The sequence below is a fragment of the Mirounga angustirostris genome, unplaced genomic scaffold (assembly GCF_029215605.1).
Source record: "Mirounga angustirostris isolate CCGP_5_RB_7025 unplaced genomic scaffold, mMirAng1.0.hap1 SCAF_13, whole genome shotgun sequence".
In the NCBI taxonomy this organism is placed as follows: domain Eukaryota; kingdom Metazoa; phylum Chordata; class Mammalia; order Carnivora; family Phocidae; genus Mirounga; species Mirounga angustirostris.
Genome location: NW_026991721.1, coordinates 33,185,956 through 33,211,532, shown reverse-complemented (window position 1 = coordinate 33,211,532; position 25,577 = coordinate 33,185,956). Strand labels below are relative to the sequence as shown.

At 36.7% G+C, this 25,577-nt stretch overlaps 1 protein-coding gene and 1 pseudogene across 1 annotated transcript in view; one reads left to right on the top strand and one right to left on the bottom strand.

The window, feature by feature from the left end:
• LUZP2 (leucine zipper protein 2) overlaps positions 1-25,577 on the top strand; it is a 251,799-nt gene that overhangs the window by 123,443 nt on the left and 102,779 nt on the right. The window contains exons 4-5 of the mRNA XM_045895281.3: positions 5,747-5,809; positions 12,347-12,409. Of these exons, the coding sequence (XP_045751237.2) occupies positions 5,747-5,809; positions 12,347-12,409 (126 nt within the window). The remainder of the gene's footprint in view (positions 1-5,746; positions 5,810-12,346; positions 12,410-25,577) is intronic.
• Positions 2,849-3,431, bottom strand: LOC123857895 (transcription cofactor vestigial-like protein 1; annotated as a pseudogene).

The window sequence follows — 25,577 nt, the reverse complement described above, 5'->3', positions numbered from 1 at the left end:
GTTTGAGCAACCACGTAAATGCTACTGAAAATGTGATGTTTTAAGTTCCCAGGTAAAAACTAAAACTAGATTAAGCAGATCTATTTCCTAAAATAGATATTATATTACTATCAGATATGAGTTTGAGATTTATCCTATAGACAGTGGGAAATATTAAATGACATTTTTAGGCAGGGCTGACACATATACAAGCTGGGTTCCCAAGAAGGCCATAGGGACATTTGTTTCATGCTACCCCAAATTTGTACAGCATCCAGTTGGGGAGTATTCCCTCAATAGGTAGGAAGCAAGGTCTGCCTTCCATTTAGAAAAGGCAAAATAGATGGCCCACATCCTGATAAGTTATGGCATTAAGCATTAGATATAAGCATGGTTATTTGGATGTTCTTTGCTACTCTGAATCCTAAAGATGTGATAGAATTAGGTGATTATGTAAGATAGGGTGGACAAAAAGATGTAAGTATGGTGTCAAGAGAGCCGAAGGGCTGGTGCTGGAAGCATGTAATTGAAACACCCAGGAGTATACTAGCTTCAGGCAAGTGTGAAGCAGGGAAGAAGGGCCAACGCTATCACCAGGATTCAACATTTCTCTCTCCATACTCAGGTGTTCCTTTACATTTTAGGTCGTCTCAGAGGGGTTCTGACTTAGTGATGACTCTCAGCACCTTTTCCTTAATAATTCTTGAAAAGAAAAGATTTATATTAGCTTTTCATCAGCGGTGTTTATGTTATTTTGGCAAATCTGGACCAAGACTGATTGGCTGGGCTTGAGTTTTATCCTTATCCTAGATAGAGTGGGAGGGGTTAGAGTCATACCAGCCACATGGAATTAGCATGGAAAAATACTGCTCATAAGAAAAATCAGAGTATGGTTATTAGAATAAGGGATAGTGGAAGTGTGACAGGCAGGAAGAACAGACATTTAAACATTTGATGACTCTTTTAATCTACTTTTCTTCATATTCCCTCAAGTGAGGCATAATCATAATTGGATCCTGGCATCTTGGGTATAATTATATGTGTAAGTTGTTTTAGATCTTGTAAAAGCATCATTAGGTTTGATAGGGATGAGATCCACTGTTTAGAGGGTAGATGAAATGACATAAGTCTGCTTACAAAACTGTAAAAAAAACAAAACAAAACTGTGTTCTTAATGCCGAAGTGATATCAAGCCATGATTCCTTCTGGAATTAAAGAAGTATGCTCACTAACCACAAGTGGTAAGGTTAAATCAGGGAATTGTCTGGGAGTCAGTATTCCCTCTTCGGTCCTATGTGCCGTTCATGTTTCTGAAGAACATGTCATCTGAGGACAATCTTAGTACGGGCCTTGACAAGTCTCCCTTGTGTGCCACAATTGGCCCCTTTGTGGGTGACTGTAATTATTATCCCCAGTTCTGGGTATATTTTATTTTATTATTTATTTATTTATTTATTTATTTATTTATTTATTTATTTATTTTTTAAGATTTTATTTATTTATTTGAGACAGAGAATGAGAGAGACAGAGAGCACATGAGAGGGGGGAGGGTCAGAGGGAGAAGCAGACTCCCTGCCGAGCAGGGAGCCCGATGCGGGACTCAATCCCGGGACTCCAGGATCATGACCTGAGCCGAAGGCAGTCGCTCAACCAACTGAGCCACCCAGGTGCCCCTGGGTATATTTTAAAGAGTGAAATCCTCTAATCCTTAAGCTTTAGAAATGACATTTAGCTTGATGGAAACATATTGCTTTACATGGTTTACACAGTTGCCCAGAATTATCAACTGCCTGCACAGATGGTGGACACATAATGGAAGCACTGCTCACTTTGGGGTGGTCACCAAGATACCCATGTTGAGGAGAAGCAGTCTTCCCTGTGCAGTTCCAGATGCATTCTCCAAGTCCATCATAAGCATTTCCAGTGAAATAAAGTTCTATTCATTGTGTTATCTTAGAATTGAACAGAATTAAAAAAAAAAAAAGAAGGGAAAGAAGAAAAAAGGAAAAAAGCTTTAAGTGAAGGTGCAAACTTTAAATAGTATAGGCCACATACACTGAACTTTAAATATATTATTAACTGCATTATCATTTCTAATCAAGTTACTCAGATGTGGATGGTTTGTGTTGGTATGTAAATCTTCATATCCAATACACTTCACCTATCTTGTCTCAATTTTATTTATCTTAATTTTTTTAAATTTTTATTTATTTTACTAGTATTTTTTAATCCACAAATTCATTTAATTTCCACCCTCTGAGCTATTCCACAGGAGCAAGCGGGGTGTGTGTGGATGGGGAGCATTGTAGCAGCGACTTCCTGAGTTGTCACGCGCTAAGGGCCATGCTCATACTGAACACAAAGCTGTCTACCAGATTAGAGAGATGAATGATATTGGAGAAATGTACCATTTTTTCTGGAACTATTTGCAGGGAGGTCCTGCTGCCATGTCATAGACCAAGCCTTGTCTTTCACCTCCAATTTGTCTAGGATGCTCTGGGTATCCACATGGGTGGCCCCAATGATTTTGTGCTGAAAAGAAAGCTAATATTTCCCAGATGTCACTAGCAGTGAAAGAGCTAAAGGGACGGTTACATTGTTTATGGAAATCAGGGGGGATCCTGTGGAAGGCAAATCATGAGCAGATTTGAAAAAAGGAGTTCTCTTCTTCAAACTGAAGTTTAATAAAAGGATAGATTTCTTCTCTCTGGAGACTGGCCTTTTTCGCTTGTAAGGCTGGCACTGGCATGTCCACGATCTGGGTGTGTGGGTGTGGGGTGGGGGAGTACATTTTCTTATAGTGGGCTGATCTGGGAGGCAGGTTGAAGAACAGTCCCATGCTTCTGGCTGTCTGGGCAGAATTGCAGTCCTACACAGCCGGTTCCTGAGGATGGGCTAGGTATGTGTCATGCTGGAGGAGACTTAGGAAGGGTTTCTATTTCCCATTAGGCTGAGGCTCTAGAACACAAAGCTGTCTACCAGATTAGAGAGATGAATGATACTACTATACCCAGTGGAGTAGGTGTGAGAATAGTCAGGCTCTGGAAAGCTGGAACGGGCTGAGGAGGGGAAATGCCACAGCTTGCCAGACTGAATGGAAGAGGTCCTCGCCTGGGACTCTGGGTACTGATCCATAGGCATAGGACCCATTCAAGCTGCAGTTGGTGACAGAATATGTCAAAGATGCTTCTGGTTGTGGTTTTGTCCATTGAGAAGAGAAACAGCCACGCTGATTTAGAGACATGTTGTTGTCATCCGTCAGGATCACATCTTCACTCTGGCTTAAGGGACTCAATCCCTGGGGGCTCTTGACAGTGCTCAAAGCTCTAGAGGTATTCATCCACCATGCTGCTGATGGCCCCTTGAAAATAGGTGAAAAAGGCACACCAGAAATTCCACTCAGTCTTTATAGGTCTCTGCACCTCCACAGCAGTCTTCCCCATTTCTTCCATTTCTAGTGATACAGGTGACGGTGTAATTCCTGACCGTCACCTAAGACAGCAAGATGCTCTGGCTGGGCAATGGTGTGCTGTGATGGCCAGAGCTGCCTGGCCCACTTTCAAGAAGCTCAGAGTTAATTTTAATTTCTTAGATAATTTAACTTTTTTTTTAAGATTTTATTTATTTTAGGGAGATAGAGGGCACGAGCAGGGGGAGGGGCAGAGGGACAGGGACAGAAATGATCCCAAGCAGACTCCATGCTGAGCATGGAGCCTGACATGGGGTTCCATCCCAGGACCCAGAGATCATGACCTGAGCCAAAATCAAGACTTGGATGCCCAACCAACTGAGCCACCTAGGCGCCCCTAGGTAATTTAACTTTTTTGAAATAGATTTTGACATAGAAAAGGGCATGCCAAATTAGTATAGAATGTTCTTGTGTATCTTTGCCCCAAACCTCTAATGCCGCATCATACAGAGTGATAATATAATTATTGAACCAGAAAATTAACATTAATACAATACTATTAAACAAACTATAGACCTTATTTAAATTCCATGTCTTTCCACTAAAAGACTATAACCCTAAAAAAGATGAAAAATCTGGGGCACCTGGGTGGATCAGTCGGTTCAGTGTCCTACTCTTGATTTCATTTCAGATCATGATCTCAGGTTTGTGAGATCAAGCCTCGCATCAGGCTCCACACTGGGCAGTGGAGCCTGCTTAAGATTCTCCCTCTCCCTCTGCCCCACTCCCCGCTGCTCACATGCTCGCTTTCTCTCTCTCTCTCAAAAAAAAAAAAAAAGATGAAAAATCTAAATGAATATTAAATCTCTAGAGATAATGAAGATATTTCTATGTATAAAGATGATAGGAAAAATCAAAAAGGGAGAAATAGACTATTTATGAGAAAAAATTAAGATTACATATGTCAAAAATATCATAAATAGACACAAACAGAAGGAAACTAGGGTATTTTTTAACCTACAATCTGAGCAACACTGCAGATTTAGAACATCGGTATTCATCCCCTTGTTATAGTTTACAGTTTTTCTCAATATAGGGATAATATATATTAAATTCTCTTTAAAAACTCTAATCTCGTGCTTTGTTGTATGATGAACACGAATATTTGCCAAAAAAAATTACTTGAGTGAATCAAGATAACTCCTCATTTGTGTAAATCATTTCATAGTACTAAAATTCTAAGAAATGAGTTTTTTAGAATTTCAACTCTTCGCTAAAGAAGAAAAATTAGCCAAAGGTTTCTTTCAGACTGAGGCAGCTGTACCCCCTCCCTGCATGACAGGAAAATAAAATAGGAAATGATGTCCAAAAGGTGAGAATTATAAGTGAAGAACTCTCAAATTTGATGTATTCATTCATTCACTCATTCATTCTGCATAAATTGTGTTCAGTTTGCTCATAGTGCTCATCAGATCGACTCTCTTTAGAGTCATTATGCATGAGATGTACTTTACCACTACATGGTTTTCTCCTGTGGAGACAGTACAAAGTCTGAATCCTGTGGGTTTCATTAAGTTTTCTGTTCTCCTTTAGCCCACCTGTCTAAAAGTACCTGAGTTATCAGGACAAAGACAGAAAAGCCTGAGCATAATGAGGCAGATACAATTGAATAGCTCTGTAAGGGTTTTAGATTCAGATGGCTAAGAACACATGGCTTCTATGTCAGAAGTAACAAACATTCATCTATGAATCAAGGTCAATTATGGTGAGTTCAAAGGATTATCATATCTGTCCAGACTCAAGCCCAGCAAAGAGAGTACACTTATTGGCCTGAAAAAAGAAATGGCTTCTGAGCATCAAGAAGCCTTTTGAGTATAACTCACAGGCCTCCAGAATATAAGAGGACTCAAAGCTGTAGTCTTTAAAGGGAATACAGACCCTCATGGGTGTGTGACTATATTATACTAGGATCCAAGGTGACCAGAATCCTAATGAATCATTGAACACTACATCAAAAATTAATGATGGTGAGTTCAAAAACCAGCATCAATTGCAGATTTGAAACTAAAATTATTTTCTAATATAAAATATGCAGATATAATAAAACAGCATTAAATGTAAGGCCAAATAAAGTTCCATCTTTTCAAATGAGCATGTTAATGTGAAGATATCAGAATGTTAATTGAATGAAAGAAACATTCTTTTACATGACAGATTCTACTCACTTTATGCAAAGCCATTACATCTCCTATCATGAAGGACTTATACATGAACAAAACAGAGAAATGCGCCTGACATATTTAAGGAATTGTTAATGGTTTATAATTTCTTAGCAATAAACTATGTTTCTTTCATCAGAATAAAAGCTTGAAGAACAAACTCTTGTCAGGAAGCAAGCTGTGTGGCATCCATGCAGAAGAGGTGAGTACATTTTCTAGCTTCAATGGAATGAAGAGTGCCAAAATATTAGCACCAGATTGTTCTTCCTTAACCCAGAAACCTGGACACTTCGTCTGTCACTAACATAAATGAAAACACTGGAACAGGAAAATGAAAACAGATTTTACACTTTTAGGTGTTTTGGGGTGTTTTAAAATTGCATAACCAAAAAAAAGAAATTAAGCCAGTTAAACGTTGCTTCCCTAAAGTGATTTTATGGATTCCGTCCTTAACTGGATTATCAGGATTTTCTTAATAGCAAATACCTGGAGGTCAATGAAATTTTTATTTTTTTGAACCATCTACTATGTGATGTCTACAAAGTTTTGCAATGACAATGAAATGTCAGAATGAGGATTCTGGGGTTGACCATAAACTTTAAGAAACAAACACAATCAATGGGTCTACTTGCTAGGCAGGAAAATTGTTTCATGCATTTCTTAGTGGGGGGTGGGGGAGTCATTCTGGTTAATTCAGATTTATCTAAAATCAATTTCCTATACTTCTGATCTCCCAAATCCATCTGTGCTTCATGAATCCCCTATTTAATGCTATAGACTTGAAGCTCATGTAATTCTTAGTGATAGTAATGTGATACTAGAGACAGTGTCGCAGTAAGTCATTCTTTTCCTGGAGGAGAGGAGACCACAATCACTGTGTTAGCTGGATCCTCCAACAAGCACACAAAATATGAGACTCATTGTGCAAGGGATTTATTAATGGAAAAACCTGTGAAGATAAAGAGTAGGCATGAGAGTCCTCATACCACACATACCACAATGTAGATCTAATATTTGTTAAAGAAGGGGGAAGGAAAATGGTATAGATAGAACAAGAACAGTGGCTCCACAAGTTAAAAGTTTAAGCCCTTTCCTGTAGTAGTTAGAAGTAAGGCACAGAGCTGGTGAAATACCGCTATCATCTTCTAATTGTGGATCTACCTTTTGTTCCAATGACCTTTCCCTGTTATTATCACCTTCTAGCAGAAGGGACAGGGAAGATTACCTGGTGACTCACAAGCATTGCTTTTTAGAAGTCCAGCTAGGAAGTAGTAACATATGTCTCATTGCATCCTATTTGCCAGACGTAGGTCACATGCCTAGCCAAGCTGAATGGAGTCTGGAAAATGTCATTAGGTTGGTGGTCATGCGCTTATCCAGACCTTGGGATTTTTTTTTTTTTTAGAATACTCCCTGATGGACATGTAAAAGTCCTTGCCATTCAACACAGAAGTTAGAGTCTAACATGAAATATAATAACCTGTTTATAATGCCTTCACAATAATATTGTACATGAAATGAGTAGAAATTTTCAATACATGGAAACTAAAAGTTGATGCTCCATAAATGAATAATCAAACTGAATAGCTTGTGGATATGAGCCAATGTAGTATTTCCTTCATTATACTTTTCTATCTGAATAGACATAGACACTTACGTTGCTTAATTTGCTAGGTTTCTAGAAATATTATATGAGTAGTGCGCAGTTTCTGGATATTACTTATAAGAGGGTAAGCAAGTGGAACCGATTTTTGAATAAGTACTATGTGGATTGAAGCTATATTCTGAGATGGTTACCATGTTCCCAGAGTCCCCGCAACACTCTCGGGAGAGAGATGACCCCTAGGCAAAGTTGCCTGTGCTGTTTAGAGACAAACAAATGAATAAATAAGCAGCAACAACAATCTCGGTCCACCTGTATTTTTTAGCCCCTTAGTTCATGAATGATTCATTTCTTTAAATTAATCTCAATTCCTTAGAGGATATATTATATCTGCATTTTAATTTATGAATTCCTAGATGCTTCATAATATTAGTACTGCATAATGTTGAAATCAGTTTATTTATTTGACCTATCTATTTATTTATAGAAAAAATTTAGAGTTTAACATTCTGGGCAATAACAGAGGCATATATATATTTTTTTTTTTTTTTTCCTGTCACAAAAACACTTCCCAAGAATATGGTAATAAATGTAATTATTTGTTTTAACACCACCACTACCACCAAAACAAAATAGTAATGTCTTCTATCAGTTTAGGAGCTAAAAAGGAGCTGTCTTCTAAATCAGTGACCCTAAACTACTCATAGATAAATAAATATCCAGATCCCATTGACACCTAATGGATTGCCAGTGTTTTATTTTTATTTTTTTTGAAAGATTTTATTTATTTGACAGAGGAAACACAAGCAGGGGCAGTGGGAGAGGGAGGAGCAGACTTCCTGATGAGCAGGGAGCCTGATGTGGGGCTCAATCCCAGGACCCTGGGATCATGACCTGAGCTGAAGGCAGACGCTTAACGACAGAGCCACCCAGGTGCCCCGGGTTGCCAGTGTTTTAATTTGCCAAGGCAGAATATTGAAAACAGTAGGGTCTACTGCAAATACCACTACAATCATCTTCACTGTTATATCATGAAGGAAATGCTACTTGGACATGAATTGTAGAGAAGAAAAATGTCAGAGACTAGCTAAAATATTCTATCATGGGCACCTGGGTGGCTCAGTTGGTTAAGTGTCTGCCTTCAGCTCAGGTCATGATCCTAGGCTCCTGGGATTGAGCCATGCATGGGGCTCCCTGCTCACTGGGGAGCCTGCTTCTTCCTCTCCCTCTGCCTGCTGCTCTGCCTACTTGTGCTGTCTCTCTGTCAAATAAATAAATAAATGAAATCTTTAAAAAATAAAATAAAATAAAATAAATAAAAAAAATATCATGGCCACCTTCTTTGTCTTCACCTTCTCCTCTCCATCTTTTTATTATACTTACAATCAGCATCATCATTATCACAAACTTAATTTTACTTCAGACTTGTGAAAACTTCATGACTCACAGGCATCAACATGTAAAATGACATTTAAAATTATTAGTTTTAAAAATTACTAAAATCCGGCAACCTCTTGGGTCCCCTCCCTCCTTGGGAGTTTTGTACTATCACTTTGCTATCACTCAATAAACCTTGCTTTGCTGCCCACCCAAAAAAATTACTAACATCCCCAATATAGTAATAACTCAATGGTTTGAAGTTTACCCTTCTGACAATTTTAACTTTTCAAAATGATGCCCTAGGAAGCTAAAAGAAAACAAAATGTCATGGGGTTTTAGATCAATGTGCGTTACAAAATGCACTCAACTCAAAATGCACTTATTCTTACTGTGCATACTCTTAGATCTTTAGATAGGATTTTGCTTTTTAACTCACTGAACATTAGAAGATGGCTGGAATATACAATGCAGAGAAGTGATGACTGACTGTGATGAAAATTTCCAAAAAAAAATTTCTAAATAATCTTAACTAAGCTCAGGAAATCTAACTGTTCTTGCTAACTTAGTGCAGCACAAAGATATGTAGCCTTTTATTATAGTTCCTGAATGAATCACTGCATGACACAAAAATTGATGTTTTAATAATTAATTCAAGTTATGAGTAAAAGTTTAAATTGCATTCTGTGCATTCAGCATAAATATGCATTAAAATGAATACCCAAAATGGTTAAAATTAGTCTTTTCTGACACTTAAAAAATAGAGCATTAATTATTTGAAAGAGTAGAAGTGAAATTGAGCAAATCACGCACACCATATGTAGTGGTAAACTCTCATTCCCCATTGATATTGGTCAACATTCGTTTGGAAAAATAAATAAATAAAGTCTGTTTACCTTAGGGACTGTCCTGGCTATAAATGAGTCCTGGACAACAGAATGAAACAGGAGGGAGACAATGCCAATCAACTGTGCATTTGAAGTTGGAAAAGATAACAGAAATGATTCTTTACTGAAATCAGTAGCACAAAATTAAGGATATCCTTGAAAACCAGCAGATATCTTGGAGATGAAATTAATGTAACAAGAGAGAGATGCTATGTCTGAGATATCATTATTCGGGGTTACTTGGGGAATTTTATGCCAGGAGAACAGAGCTGTAATGTAGAATCCTGAAGCAGAAGTATAAATTCAGGAGGCTGGGGGATTCAAGTGAGAGTTTTTATTCTCAAGAGCCAGGATCAACCCTACACATACAATGATGGCTCATTGTCTTCTATGAATTATATCATGCATTTCACTTTCAGTAAACATATCAAGGGAAAGAGGATGACTTTTTATGGAAATGGAATTATAACACCATCATTAACAGTCTCCTACTTGGCAAACTCTCCTATCTTGCATCATTAGACATGTTCTGAATATAACAACAAACTGAACCATAGTATAGCTGCAGTTGATTCCATGAAAGACTCATATACATTCAGTGTAAGCTAGGAAAATTATAATATTTCAAAAAACATGAGTGGGCTTCATTTGTTGAAGAGGACCTTCATATCAACACAGTTTATTGGGCTATAATAGTCCCATGAGGATCTTGTGTTTAGTATATACTATGGCCAACTACTTTTAAAATTGAATTTTATTAAGATACAACTTGCATACAATTCATCCTATTTAAGTATACCATTGGATGGGTTTGATCAATGTATATATTAAAGATACAGAACATCATCATCCCCGAAGTTTTCTCCTGCTGTTTTATAATCTCTACCACAAATCCCCAGCCAAGGTCAACTACTAGCCTATCTTTTTGTCTTTTTTAGAATATCATATAAATGGCATTATACAAAAGATAGCTTCTAATGACTGGATTATTTCACATAGTATAATGCTTTTGGGGAGAGTATGTGCTATGGTGAGCACTGTGAATTGTGTAAGACTGTTGAATCACAGACCTGTACCTCTGAAACAAATAATACATTATATGTTTAAAAAAAAAAAGAAGAAGAAGATAGCAGGAAGGGAAAAATGAAGGGGGGAAATCGGAGGGGGAGACGAACCATGAGAGACGATAGACTCTGAGAAACAAACTGAGGGCTCTAGAGGGGAGGGGGGTGGGAGGATGGGTTAGCCTGGTGATGGGTATTAAAGAGAGCACATTCTGCATGGAGCACTGGGTGTTATACGCAAACAATGAATCATGGAACACTACATCAAAACCTAATGATGTAATGTATGGTGACTAACATAACAGAATAAAATTTAAAAAAATCTAGTTACTCACCAGAGTGACACATTAAAAAAATAAAATTAAAATTAAAAAAAAAGAAATCCATCCACACTTTTTTTTTCCATCCACACTGTTACATGCTTCAGTATTTAATTCACTTTTTAAAATTGCTCAACAGTATTGTAGTATTTCATGAATGTACCATAAAATGTTTGCTATTTACCAGTTAATGGACTTGTAGGTTGTTTCCAGCTTTTGACTCTTATGAATAAAGATACTATAAACATGTATGTAGAAGGAATTGCTGTGTAATGCAGTTTATGTACGTTTGACTTTATAAGAAACCACCAAACTGTTTCCCAAAGTGACTGTACCATTTTATATTCCTATTCACCTATTTTACTATTTTTTTCAATTACCATTTTTTATGTGACTATGATAATCTATTTGTGTTTTTGTTCTCCTATGGAGGGGTCAGAACCTGTAATTTTAGACACAGGACAAATAACTGAGGTCCTTATGTTAGAATGTTTGAAATTGGGTCTTCTCTGGAAAAATGGGAAGACAGGATCATCATCTGTGGCTCACCAGGTATATTTCCATGAGTAGTCAAACATGTCCTGCTGAGAGAAATTTCCTTGTCATAAAGCACTTTTATGTTTGGCATAGTTCTCTTAAAAAGTGCGTTCTTCTACAGAGCAAACACCCTTCACCTCAGCATCTTAGCATTCTAGCTGTTTTCTTTGCTTCCTGTCACATTTGCTTGCTGCCTTCCCTTTGGACATAAGTCAAATTCAAACTTGGTTGTCAGTTTAAATTTCACATATTTGATCTTAAAAAGGAAGTAATTGTAAATAAGCAGTGAAAACTGAGGCATACATATACATAGGTATATTTAGCATCTAAAATTAGATTGTTGGACATACTCTGGTGACTAAAATTCAGTGTGTGTGTGTGTGTGTGTGTGTGTGTGTGTGTGTGTGTATTCTTTTTTGGCAGGAGGGGAAGCTGGGGAGAGAAACAAACTACTTTCTTTAAATATTGCCTTTTAAACAATATGGTTCCTATTGTGTGTCAACTATACTCAAAAATTAAAAGTTAGGGGCGCCTGGGTGGCTCAGTCGTTAAGCATCTGCCTTTGGCTCAGGTCATGATCCCAGGGTCCTGGGATCAAGCCCCACATCAGGCTCCCTGCTCAGAGGGAAGCCTGCTTCTCCCTCTCCCACTCCCCCTGCTTGTGTTCCCTCTCTCGCTGTCTCTCTCTGTCAAATAAATAAATAAAATCTTAAAAAAAAAATTAAAAGTTAAAAAGTAAAATTTCTACAAAAATTAAACAACATGGTTCTTTTGCACAGACTTTGGTTTTGTCCTCCTGCCTAGACTAGCTGGATGTCCAACTTCAAAGGCAGAGATTAAGCTTTTGCTTGACTGCAAAATTCATTCTTGTACAGTTTAAAATAATTTTCATCTTTAAGTTCGAAAATATAAATGAAATTGAGCCACTAATCTATGTTTCTGTTCTTACAGTCAAAAAAAATCCAAGCCCAGCTGAAGGAGCTTCGTTATGGGAAGAAGGATTTATTATTTAAGGTGAGCATCTTTCTCCCTTCCCTCTCTACCCTCCCAGTACATAAACTATAATATCAGTTAGCTTAAATTTAATTTCTGGATTTTTGTAAGAATTACAGCTGTATTTGACTGCACTGAAGACACTTTCATTTTCTTGCCTTCTTAATTAATGGAGACAAATGCAGATATGGTTTCCTGGGTACATTCTTAATCAAAGGCAGGCATCATTCCAAAGTGTTTAAAGCCCCTTTGTAACCTTCAATTACTTTAATTCAATATTTAGTAGTGTGGTCTTTCAGAATATTTACATTAAGGACAGCACAGATTGAGTAAATTTCCAGAGGTGAGATCCACTGGTGATCTACATTCTTGACCTCCAGAGATCCCTGCATAAATCTCTTTATTACTGAGAGTCTTTATATTTAATCATTGTTGATTGATTTTAATTATTGATACTTTTCTTTACAAGACTGTCAAGTCAAGATCTATGTATAGGTAGACGTCTACCTCAAACTATGGAATAATGGCCTCCCAAAGATATCCACTTGATAATTCCTGCAACCTGTGAATCTTATACCTTATGGCAAAGGAGACTTTGCAGATGTGATTGAGTTAAGGATCTTCAGATAGGAAAGTTTTTCCAAAATATCCAGGTGAAACCTAAATATAATCATATAAGTCCTTATAAGAGTAAGACAAAAAGGCCTAAATATGAAGATTATGTGATCACAGAAGCTGGAGGAGGAAAGACAGTGTAATTTAGAATTTCCTTCCTATAACCTCCAGAAAGAACTAGCCCTACCAACCCCTTGATCTTAGTCCCATAAAATTCATGGTAGTTTGTTATAGCAGCAAGATGAAACTTTCTTTTATCTCCCTTGAACAGGGAGAGATAAAAGGTAGGTGTCTTTAATTGTTGTGCTTATGGTCCATGTGCATTTCCAAAGGCAGTAAAATGATGGAATTTTAGACTCTTAGGAGTAAGAGTAATGATTTGCTTAATAAATAATAAATACGAATTACATTGTGTGTAATATTTTAAAAAAATGTTTTCATTACAATGATCAGCTCAATCTACAAGCACAAGGTTTAAATTAAAGAGGGATAATAATTCCTCATTTTATTTAATGGTTGGAAAATCCTGCAATTTTTCTAATGAAAATAATAAGAAATGACACATTTCTCTTCTTTAGCCCCTTTACTTTTGGCTCAGAGTCAAGGGAAGGTGTTCCTATTATGTTAACCAATATTTACTAAATACTCATTCCATGTGACGCATGAATCTGGACATTATCTTGCCATTTACTCTTACATAAATATGCTTCTTGCCATTTCTTTGACCTCATTTACAAGATATTCCCCAGCACACCAAGAAAACTGTGAATGAATTCTCCTTAATGCTTACAGACCCCTGCTTCTCAATACTTTGTTCATTTTATGTCATAAGTAGATAAAAGTATAAAACCCAAGGCGTTTGTCTGTCTACCTTTAATCTTTCATACTGAGACTTGAGCTTAGGGTATCTTAACTTTTATATTCAGGTTGGCCTTAGCTCTTTGCAGTCATCAACAATAAATCACTGAAACTGGAAAAGAAAGGGCATGCATGTGTGTGTGCGTGTGTATTTTCATTTGTAGAGAAATTTCTAGTTCTCTGTGAATTAACTTAATATCAGGAATATAATGAAACAAATCCTAACTCCCTAGAGCTGACATGTTTTAGGTAGTAGGCTGAGAAGTTTATGTGAAGATAGATCACATGAGGCTTTTTAAATCTTTTGAATTTCATTTCCCAAATTGAAGAGTTAGCGAAAAAAAATTTGGGAGAAGAGAATAAGGAGATCCAATAATTTTCAGTGATTTACTTCTTCATAATATGCTAGTTGTTGAATATACATTAGTGATTTATCAACTTTCAGAAATTACCCAAATCAGGATTTGTTGAAACTCTTTATGACTTGAAAATGAGACATTATTTGTAGGCCTTGTTATTTCATGTCATTTTGAAAGGAGCACCTACATATGAAATCAGGTGAATTGTGGGTGAATGGACCATGAAGCTGCATAAATTAGGATGCCTTCAGCATATACACTCCCCAAAAAGCTATTTAACAGCAAGATTTTTATCAAATAACAAGAGGTCTATAAACGGACAATTTTTTGGCTTATCCGATAGCTAAACAATGTCAACAGGACCAAGTTTTTTGGTTTCCCTACTTTTCCATATCATGATCCTCAACTTACTAAGTTTTGATTCCCCCCTTGTATATAATAGTGGTTAAAGATTTATAGTATATGGTAGAAACTCACGTACATAGCCCCAAAGGGCATGGGACCACAGAGATTCACCCATGCACTTTTGAAAATGAACACACAGAATATCTTTGGTAATATGACGAGTAGTAGAGGATTCCATTTCAAGTAGTTTTCCCTGAAAATCTGTTCAGTTTTGAATAGATCTGATAGTTGGTAATAAAGATAGACTCTGGAGGAGGAATGTATGGTATGTGCTGACAACTGCCAGACATGTTGATAAATTCAGTATCCTTATTATTGTTTGAGAGCTGGCTTTTGATTGGGAAGGCTGCCAGTAGTAAACATTCTCCACTAAAGGAAGAAGTGAGGCCCTGCTGTTAGTTACCCAAGACTCGCGTTACTTTTTATCCTCCTTGATTCCACTTGGAGATGATACCCTCTGGAATATCTACTCTCTATTTTACTGCTCTATTTTACTTTTATATATGTACTTGTTTAATTTCAGAAGTATTATTTTCTCATTGTAGAAAAATATTTTGAAAAGCTAAAAGAAACCGGGGTACCTGGATGGCTCCGTTGGTTAAGTGTCTGACTCTTGATTTGGGCTCAGGTCATGACCTTAGGGTGATGGGATTGAGCCCCACATCGGGCTACATGCTCAGTGCAGAGTCTTCTTGTCCCTCTCCCTCTGTTCCTCCCCCTCCCATCCCTGATCACTCTTTCTCTCTCTCTCTCAAATAAATAAATAAAATCTTTAAAAAAGCCCTAAAAAATCCACTTAAAATCCCATCACTCAAAGCACACAGTACTTGGAAATATTTTATATTTCTGTTTAGTTCCTTTTATACCAGGCATAATCTGCCTTTTGGTTTATATATATATATGTTAATAGAGATTGCATATTCTGCTTTTTCACATAATTTTAAAACATAAAGCATCCTTTAATAATTTCTTTGTAAAAATCTAAATGAATAATTTTTCATATGTATATGCCAAAGTGTCTCAGCTTTAACCTTATAAATATTTGTGCAGCTGTCTATTTGTATATGTGTGTGTTGTGATTTTACTATGATGAAAATGTGTTATTTCCAACTTGAGATATAATTTTTATTGAACATACATATAACTATACAGTAATTCACTAAAATTATTGAAAAATTGGGATGTTACTGATACCTAGTACACTTTTTTGAGTTTCGATTTTTTTTTTTTTTTTACTTTATTGAAGAATAATTGACAAATGGAATCGTATATACTTAAAGTGGTGTTCAGAGCGGCATTGGCACAGTCCCGGCACCGACAGGCTAGAACCATGACCTGGGACCCAGGAGCAGGGCGCAGAGCATCTGCCAGGTGGTCCTCAGCAATGACTGGTCAGAGCCAGGACCTGGGAACTTGGAAGGCAGGGCTCAGAGCAGTGGCAGCTTTAGTCACATTTATGGCAAAGCACTGAGGCATGCATCCTAATCCCAGAAAGTGGGGTTTGGGGACCCTAGGGGCACGTCTTACTGCAACAACAGCTCCAGCCCTGGGGAGGGGATGTAGCAGCAGGGACTCTGGAAGGCTCCACCAGCTGGGCTCAGCATTGGAGAAAACTGTGCAAATCCTTGGTAGCAAAGGCTGCAAACTTCCATAGTGGTGAGGCTTGCTGGGGTTCTTCGGTTCTCCCTTTTCCTATGGGGTGAAATTTCTCTGTGGGGATTCCTCCTGGCACTGAGCTACCCGGACTGAGGGGGCGGGGTGGCATAGATTAAATGCTTCCTATGGTTTTCTATTTGGCCATCCTCAGATTTGAGTCCCACAGTGTTTTGATTGCTTCTTCATTGTAGTTCACAGCTTTCCCTGAGCTATTTTCATCTGTTTGTAGTTGTTTGTTTATTGTTTTTGTGGGGGAGACAAGTGTTGGGACCTCCTAGCCCCCAAGCTTGCTGATCTCATCCTTTTTATGGCTGTGTGATATTCCATTGCCTGTATATGTGTGTGTGTGTGTGTGTGTAGTTGCTTCCATATCTTGGCTATTGTAACTTTTAAAGATCACAAGTGTTGGCTAATAAAAGTTGCTAAGATTTTAGCTGTTCACTTAGATTTACAAACTTAAGTTCACTTTATGAATTTTCACTATGGAAGGAGACAAGATGGCCTTTTCATTTCACGTCACAAAAATAGGAAACAGGATGAGAATTACGATGCCTTCTATGTACTTAGCATTTTATACTGTACCCACTGCTGTTATGAATATTAATGCATCCTCATCCCAACCCCTATGAGAGAGAGAAGTTGTGGGAATCCATTTAACAATGAGGGAATTGAGGCCTTCAGAAGTTTGACAGTGAAGGCCACCAAAATATTTATTTAAAAAGCAAATTTGTTAATAGATCGAAACTATCATAGTAGATTCACTCATTCATTCATTCATTCATTCATTTAAAATTGATCTGACTTGTTGGAGTATCATGTCAAGTATATCTGACAGATTTATAGTTATTACTTTGATAACTTTCACAGTATATATTTATATTATTGTATCAACATTCTGATATTTATTCCAGCATATTTGGTGACAGATCAGATATACCCATTCCCTCTGAAACTCAGACATCAACATGGCATGTGTTCTCTTTGGTATTTTCTCTAGAAACCAGATGTGCTCAACTTGATAATCCCCACTGTTGTTTGCTCCTGAAAGCAGGAACATTGCCACATGAATTTCCTTGTATGAATACCAACAAATGTCATATTATTTTTTGATGATTTGAGTCTTCTATATGCAGTTGCCCCGTAATTTTTAAACCCCCGTGTAATTTAAGGTAATTTTTGTGCATCTGCCTCTCATTATCTTACATTTATCTCATTTATGTGTTAAACCATTTTTTAATGAGCAAAGCATTTTTGGTGCCAGTCATTTGTTACAAGTGTCAAATTATCTCCAGTTAAATGAGCTTTGGCCCTAAAATGTAGGCATCTTAGAGAAAAGGTGAGAAGGGTTGCTGATTTTACTTTCTTACTTGATTTGACAAACTTTAAGGTTTTCAAAGCACATTCGTGACTCAAAATAATTATGTGAGTCAGTCGGGGCAGGTAATAATGTCACCTTATCATGCATCAGAAAAACAAAGCCTAGAGATGTTAAAAGACTTGTCTGAAATCACAAAACTAGTAAGTGGCAGAGTTTTTATTCTAATCTTGGTCTTTGACTGCACTATATTACATTTTTCCCAGTTTTATTCTATTTTGTTTCTTAGGGTTATTTATAGATTACATTTTCAAGAACTATTTTGTAATGCACTCGGAGATCTAAAGGGCAAACATGTATAGTGGAAATATAACTTGATGACCAAAAAACCCATAACATCTGTTGGCAACTAAAACTCAGTACATTTCCTTAAAAACATAAGCATTTTTCAGTGCAAAAATATGCTGCTGCTTTCAGTTTAGAATTGGCAATTTCCTGGGACAGAGGTTTCTTTTCTGACTCCCTATATTCTTGTGCCACCCTACGTGTTTTTAAAACTACAGAATGGGGTATGTTCTGTGTGTAGGACACAAGAGAAAATTAATTGACCTTCCAATCAAAACAAGTTTTCAGCCTTGTTGAGTCCATGCTTAACACACAAAAGCCAACAAGCCTCATTTATTTTTTTCATTATTTATCTGATAATGGAGGAGACATTCAGGTTACAAAAGGACACAGATGTTTCTTATCAGAAGTTGTAACAAATTGAAATTTAGGAAACGTTAAATTTTCTTCGAAAACATTGGGATTCTCCAAAATCCAATTTTGGTGAAAATCACCAAAAACGCAGGACTTTTTAAGAAAAGAAGCTCAGAGTTTTAAAGTGATATATCTATGATGACACAACTTCAGTATGAATTTCCTGACTTCATGTTCACTCATTTGCTCAAAATTAACTGATTGAGCATGTATGTTATCTGTCAGGCACTGAGCAAAGTGCTTCCCAATTGAATAAGATGCCTTCATGCTTTTAGTGAAGGATTTGAAGTCAGTGGATGCATTTCAGGAAGGTATTGACTCCTCAGAATTTGCTCATAATTTTTGTGGGTTTTCATAGGGCATTTCTCTTAGAATGAAGTTTGTGTAAATTATCAGATTATCAAATGTTCTATAAACACCCAAAGTTTAACCGTTTAAGAACCATTGCTTTACATATTGGCCCTTAGCTTCTACCATTCTAAGCTGTTACTGGGCATAAATCATGTTTGTTCCAAGTTTCTTTCTCTCAATCTGTTTACTTATTAGAAAACTGAGATACAGTCTTTGCCAGGCTGATGGTTATGTTAGAAATGATTTTTAGAAAGTGTTTATAACTTTAAATAATGTTTTTAAATTTTACCATTTTAACCAAATTTTACCATTAGCTCAGGATCTGAAAAAAAAAATATGTTATGCCCTATCACATAGGAAGACAAAATATTTTAAGTGCGCTTGTGAATACATTCTAAAATGTGTGTATCTTTGTGTGTCCCTACCCCACACCCTGTACCTATTCCAAAACTTGCTAATGTGTCATGGTGCTCTTTCCCACTGAGCTTGGATCTAGCCTCAAAAGCATTCTCCTTCCAAGATGTGAAGCAGATCCTAAAGGCCAGTCACAGTTGGTACTCAAGGTAAACCTGTTTGCCGTTCCTGAATGAGCTCTAAATATTTTGCCTATAGCCAGTCTTCAGTTTCTGCAGAGCTACTCTGCAAGATTTCCACACCATTGTCTTACTGTCCCAGGAAATAATAATTGTTACATATATTTCAAAGAGAAGTGTTCTATATGCTAAGGAATGTTAGAGAACAGGGCACAAGTGGGAATCTTGTGTAGAAAAACAAAATGAAGACAATGAACTTTAGATCAGCCCTAGAACATTTCTCCCTTGTTCTGAGAGAGTGGGGTGATCCTTGGATCACTGACTTTCCCTACCTATTCTCATCCTGTTTATCATGTTGCATGTGCGTCTTGGCCTAACAAGCTGCCGCCCTCCCCCCACTGAGAGGGACACCAGTCTTTTATTTATTAGTTTCAGCTGGATGTACATTTCCTTGCTTGGAGCATATGTAGAGCAGTGGCACCATCATGAGACCTTTGGGGGGGAATCACTCTCCTTCTGGGACTTGCTCAGTATACTGCCATTTCAGACCCAAGTAGGACATGTGCCAGCTGATGCACTGATTTCTTTAGGTCCTAAATGGTTTCATTTTCAGTATGTTTAAATATAAATATAAATATAGATATATATAATATTTCAATGTGAGCCATCTTCTATTTTTTCTGAGCACATTGAAAATTTAATACATGTTTCTGATCAGATTTCATCTTAGGTTCTAATTTATAGATTAGATATTGTGTCCTTTTGTAGTCAAATTTGAGTACCCTGTAGAAGTATGGCTCAGGGCCTAAAACATCCTCAAATAGCTTTTCATCTCTAAAATATAGAATAATCACAGTAATATCTCTGTTCTAAACACATATACTTTTGTATTTGTAATATAAAATAAAAAGAACAGTGAAGATAACTTACAGTAATTTCACTCATTATACAATTTTTTAAAAATGCCTTGTTTTCCATATCCTTTATCTTCACGGCAATGCCAAATATAATTTCAGAAAACAAGAGCAAGTTATTATTCTTTGAATACTTCCTCTTTTGGCAGCACATTTTGATGTTCCCCTTTGTCATGGCAGGAGATATTTTGGAAGTATATTTGTGACTTGATTTATTTTATTTCATTTCATTGCTGTTACTCAGTTCCTAGGGTGTTTGTTAACCTACGCATAATAACAGAAGAAGCCAATTACCTCTGAAGGTAATTGCATACAAAGCCGCTGCAACAGACACAATTTAGAGGAATTTTAAAAAGAAGAGTTCTCCGTAAATTTCATGGTTTATAAGAAGGAATGTGCAGCTTCCGAAGGCTTGAGAGGAATGCCTAAGTAGTACCCACTGGGAGTCTTTCATTCCAACGCTACCACTTCACTCACTGGCCCTGGTCTATCTCATTTTTTTTTTTTTACATATTTGTAACAAACAGTTTTTTAATTTTTTTAATTTAAATTCAATTAATTAACCTATAGTATATTATTAGTTTCAGAGGTGGAGGTCAGTGATTCGTCAGTCTTATACAATACCCAGTGCTCATTGCAACATGTGCCCTCTTTAATGTCCATCACCCAGTTACCCCATCCCCCTCCCCCCCCCAGCAACCCTCAGTTTGTTTCCTATGACTAAGAGTCTCTTATGGTTTGTCTCCCTCTCTGATTTCGTCTTGTTTTTTTTCCCTCCATTTCTTAAAGTATACATGTGAGTGAGATCATATGATAATTGTCTTTCTCTGATTAACTCATTTTGCTTAAAGAGAGATGAGATTCCAGGTATCTTAGGCTCTACCACTGTCATTTAGCCTTAACAAGCCCCATTTTAGAAACAAGTCAGATTAACCTACTACGTAAGTCTTTACCCACAGAAGAATCTTCACATTACAGGGGTCCTGTAGCACCTTCCATCCCAGTCCCTTGCATGAAGTAGCTAATCTTCCTGACAGCATTGCCTCTCATTCTAAATATTTAGTGATTAAGGTTCTCAACTTTCCAAGGCAGAATTTTTTCCTTCTTATAAAATTCTGACTGTTGGAGAATTCCTTTCTCACTTCTGATTGGAGCTCATTCTTTTTTAAAGGTTGATCAGAGATTTGTTTTTTAAATGAATTCATTTTTTTTCATTTTTAAATTGACATTGTGTGTTAACTGCACTCAAATAAAAAAATATATAGTTGATTTTTTTATATGCTATCCGATTCCCACAGAAATGCCAAGCTCATATCTGTAAAGTAATGTGTTTTCCCCACAGTCTTCTCGTTTTGGTTCCTTCTTTATTCTTTGTCTCTACTTGCCCTTTCTATTCTCTATGCCCACTCTTCTAAGGCTCCTTCAGAAGGAGAATTTAAGTTCATGATGTAATTGTTTTTCAGTCCTAGGAACATTTGTGGCTAGGGTAGAATTCAATGTATTGCTAATAGTAAAATAAACAGGGAATGTGAGTGGGGTGTATTATTGGAGTAGGCAGTGAAAATCATTTCAGTGCTCTGAACTCATGCTATTTAGCCAGAAGCCAAAATTTACAGTCATCAACATACACATCTCAGTTTTTTTCTCAGTTCTTCTGTCAAAGTCACAAGTGGCATATCCTACCATCCTGACCCCCAACCATTGCTACTCCACCTTTAAAATGGAGATAAGAACATTCCCTGAGGCTGAAAATATCCATGTGGGTTATATTAAATGATGTATGGAAACTCTATGAACATGTTTTGGTAAAATCTTTTTGCATGTTCAGTGCTGCTTGTGACAAGTCAGGCAAACCACATAGCACAATTAAGAAGCCCCTACTGTGGGATCTAGGAGCACATTACATGGTCCACGAGAAAGACAAACACTTTCACGGAAGACTGTATTGTAGCTTTGACTAATATCTATATCAACTAAGCATCATCTACTGAACATTTTGTCCATTTCTTCTTCCTTAGTAAATGTACATTGAGATGGTTAAAAAATATATGTGTTTGCAGTCAGGGCATCCAGGTTCTTTATTGGCTCTCTCACTTACCTGGAAACTGAGCTTAAGTAGTCACTTAGCCTTATGGATATCAATTCCTCTTTCAGTAAACTATGGACAAGATTAATATTTCAACAGGCTCAGATGAGATTATATATGCAAATGGATTTTACAAAATATTTTATACACAGTTTATTATCAATGAATTGATTTTGGTTTTGGTTTTGGTTTTTTCCCCAAAGGGAAATTTATTTCTCAAGATAATACGATGTCACTTTTCAGAGTCTAAACAATTGTACTTAGTCTCATTCGAGAAATGCATCACATATTCTCAACTCAGGACTTCATGCTTGGCAGTCTCTTGGATGTATAAAGCTACATTCCAGGCCCCTTTTTTTCTCCTTTAAAATATAGAGCTGTCTTGAAAGTCAGGGAAAGAGCAATTCATCCCCTTCATTTTAGGCAAATGTATTTGTTTTATTTATTTATAAATTAAGGCAAAAGAATCTTGAGGACATTCTGGAGAGGAAACAGCTGATTTTTTTAGTTTTTATCTAGCATCTAGGACTAAGGGCATAATAGCTTTTCAGAAATGAAATTGTTGGAATATATATTTTCCTAATAAATTTTTTATAAGTTTCTTTTTTAAAGGGAAGAAACTAAGATAGAGGCCAAGAACTGAATGTAATTTTTTTTAATTTAAATTCAATTAGCCAACTTATAGTACATCATTAGTTTTTGATATAATGTTCAATGATTCATTAGTTGTGAATAACACCCAGTGCTCATCACATCTCGTGCCCTCCTTAACGCTCATCACCCAGTTACCCTATCCCCCTACCCACCTCCCTTTCCGCAACCCTCAGAATACAATTTCTTAACATAATTGCACTTGACCATTGTCTGGAATCAGAGATAGGAAAGATACATTCTCTTTTTCATCTGTCTTTAACATAGGAAAATAATTAACAAAGAAATAATACATGAAAATTGTCTTTAATCCTAGATGTTTAAGAGGCCTTTGCTATAATGATTTGGTTTCACGCTTGGTTTTATCTTGGACAAATTTGATATGCTGATACACCGATAATTTATTCATTAACATCTGTAAAATCTTCTAAAATAATATTAAAAATGGATTTTGTTTGTTTCAAATTGAGGAGGAACTACGTTAACTCGATATTATATCACTCCTCCGTCCTTTATGAATTAAATTTGTTTTTAGTTTAGATAAATTGTGGATAATAGTGATCCCGTATTTACATTTTCATTTATTTGAACCCTTTTAATTGCATGCTGCTTGGATTTAAATGTTATGTTAGTCTGCAAGAGTTTGGTCCCAATCAAGCACAGTCTTACAGGTTGCCTGTTCAACTCTGGTTATTTTAATTATAGTGCCCTGCTTCACTAAATGAGGATGTTTGTGGTTTCATAAATTTTAACACAGTGATCACCTGTATATCTTTTTAAAGGGATATTCGGATTCAGTAGGTCTGGGATGAGGTTTGAGATTTTGCATTTCAAGCAAGTCCCTAGACAGTGCTGACTGTGATGGCCAATGGGCCACACTTTAAATTACAAGGCCCTAGGCATTTAATTAATCTGGTATGAAAGAGTTTTGTTTTTGTTATTGTTTTAAGTAATCTCAACACCCAGCATGGGGCTTGAACTCACAACCTCCCTGTTCTACCCACTGAGCCAACCAGGCACCCCTGTTTTTCTTCTTAATTTTTAAATTCTATAGACATTGAGGTAGTAGAAAAAAACAGCATTTGAAATCAGGTAATTAGAATTCCCTTTCAGCCTTTCTTAACGTACTAGTGTTTCTTTAGTACACAGCCCTCTGAAAGAGAATATTTATATTGTTTATTTAACATCCCTCCCCCTTTGTTTTCCCAGTCATCGCAACTAACATTTTGTAACAGGCATGGGGAAATCAGAGTTGGATGAAGGTTGTCTTGCCCTCAGTCTGGTAAGGCTGATGGGCTAGTTTACAATTAATTTTCATACAGCATGGTGTTTTATAAGTACTTTATTTACTGCTTTTGGGAGGACGGGGTCAATGAAGGGAGAGTCAAAGATCAGTAAACCTATTACTACTATGTTGGGATAAATTTCACGGAAAGAGTGGCAGTGGATTAGACCTTGAAGGCATTATACCAAAGTCTATGCTTAGTGGGTACTCAGTAAATATTTGTAGAGATGAAGAAAAGAAGAAAGAGTCAAATGGGTAAGTGAAGAATGCAGTCTTCATTGAGAAAACAGTCTAACCAGAGGAAGGGCAGTTTGGACATGTTAGTATTAAATAAATTGTCCTAGGAACTTTCTGAAATGCGTGGTACACGTGGAGAGAGGCAAGAGAAGAGAGAGTGGAAGACAGGATGGTGCCAAATCACGAGGGGCATTGATGGTGATGTTAGTAATTCTTACAGAGAAATGGCAATAATTTTGTAAACATTGCTTTTCTTTGTTGGTGGGCAAAGGTTCAAGTTCCTCCTGGCTTGAATATGGCAACTAGCTTCCGTCTCTGACTTGTTCTCCTCCTGCACACAGGGCCTGGGTGTGTCTTGTCATTCCAGCCAGCAAGCATATGCCAGCCACAATGTGATAACAATGTACGTGCTTCTGACTGATCAGCAGGCGCACAGGTTCTGGTTCTAGTTCTGTGTGATTTTGGTTCTTTTTTTCTTTTACTACTTACCAACTTAAATGTCTTTGACTTTAAAGTGAATGTAGGAAAAAAGGAGAGAGGAAAGGAGGCTGATGATATAGAAGCATTATGCTCAGAAAATAGGTCAAAAACAAACACAAAAAACCCACAATCTAATACTTTCATATTTCTTTTTAATAAGCAATTTAATGAGAATGGAAACTGCATTGCTACTTAATGGGGTATACAATTTTTCTCATTCAAAGTTATCTATTGATCTGTGAAAGGAGAAGTAGATTCAAATATTCTGAATATTAAGGAAAAAAATGAGAGCACTTGGATTGGTCTCCCCTATTTTAGGCATTCATTAAGCCTGTGTTTTATTCACAACTGAGTTCACTGTCTTTATCTCCAACCCTTGGAAAAGGCGGGAATTAAAAGCAGAGAGTGGACCCAGGCCTCTGTGTTTAATACTGTCAATTTAAGTATGGATTTGAACAAGATAAATAAGCATATATCTCTTTATTTCTCATCTGTAAAGTGATATTAATTATAGCTTCTATACCTTACAGTTATTTTGAGAATTTAATGAGCACATACAAGTAAATTATCAACTTATAATAGTGTCTGGCACATATTAATTGCACAAGTCCTAGCGATTGTTGTTCAAAAACAGGAAGTGAAATTTTACTCTCTTTCACTCATAATAATGAGTTCTGGCAGAAGC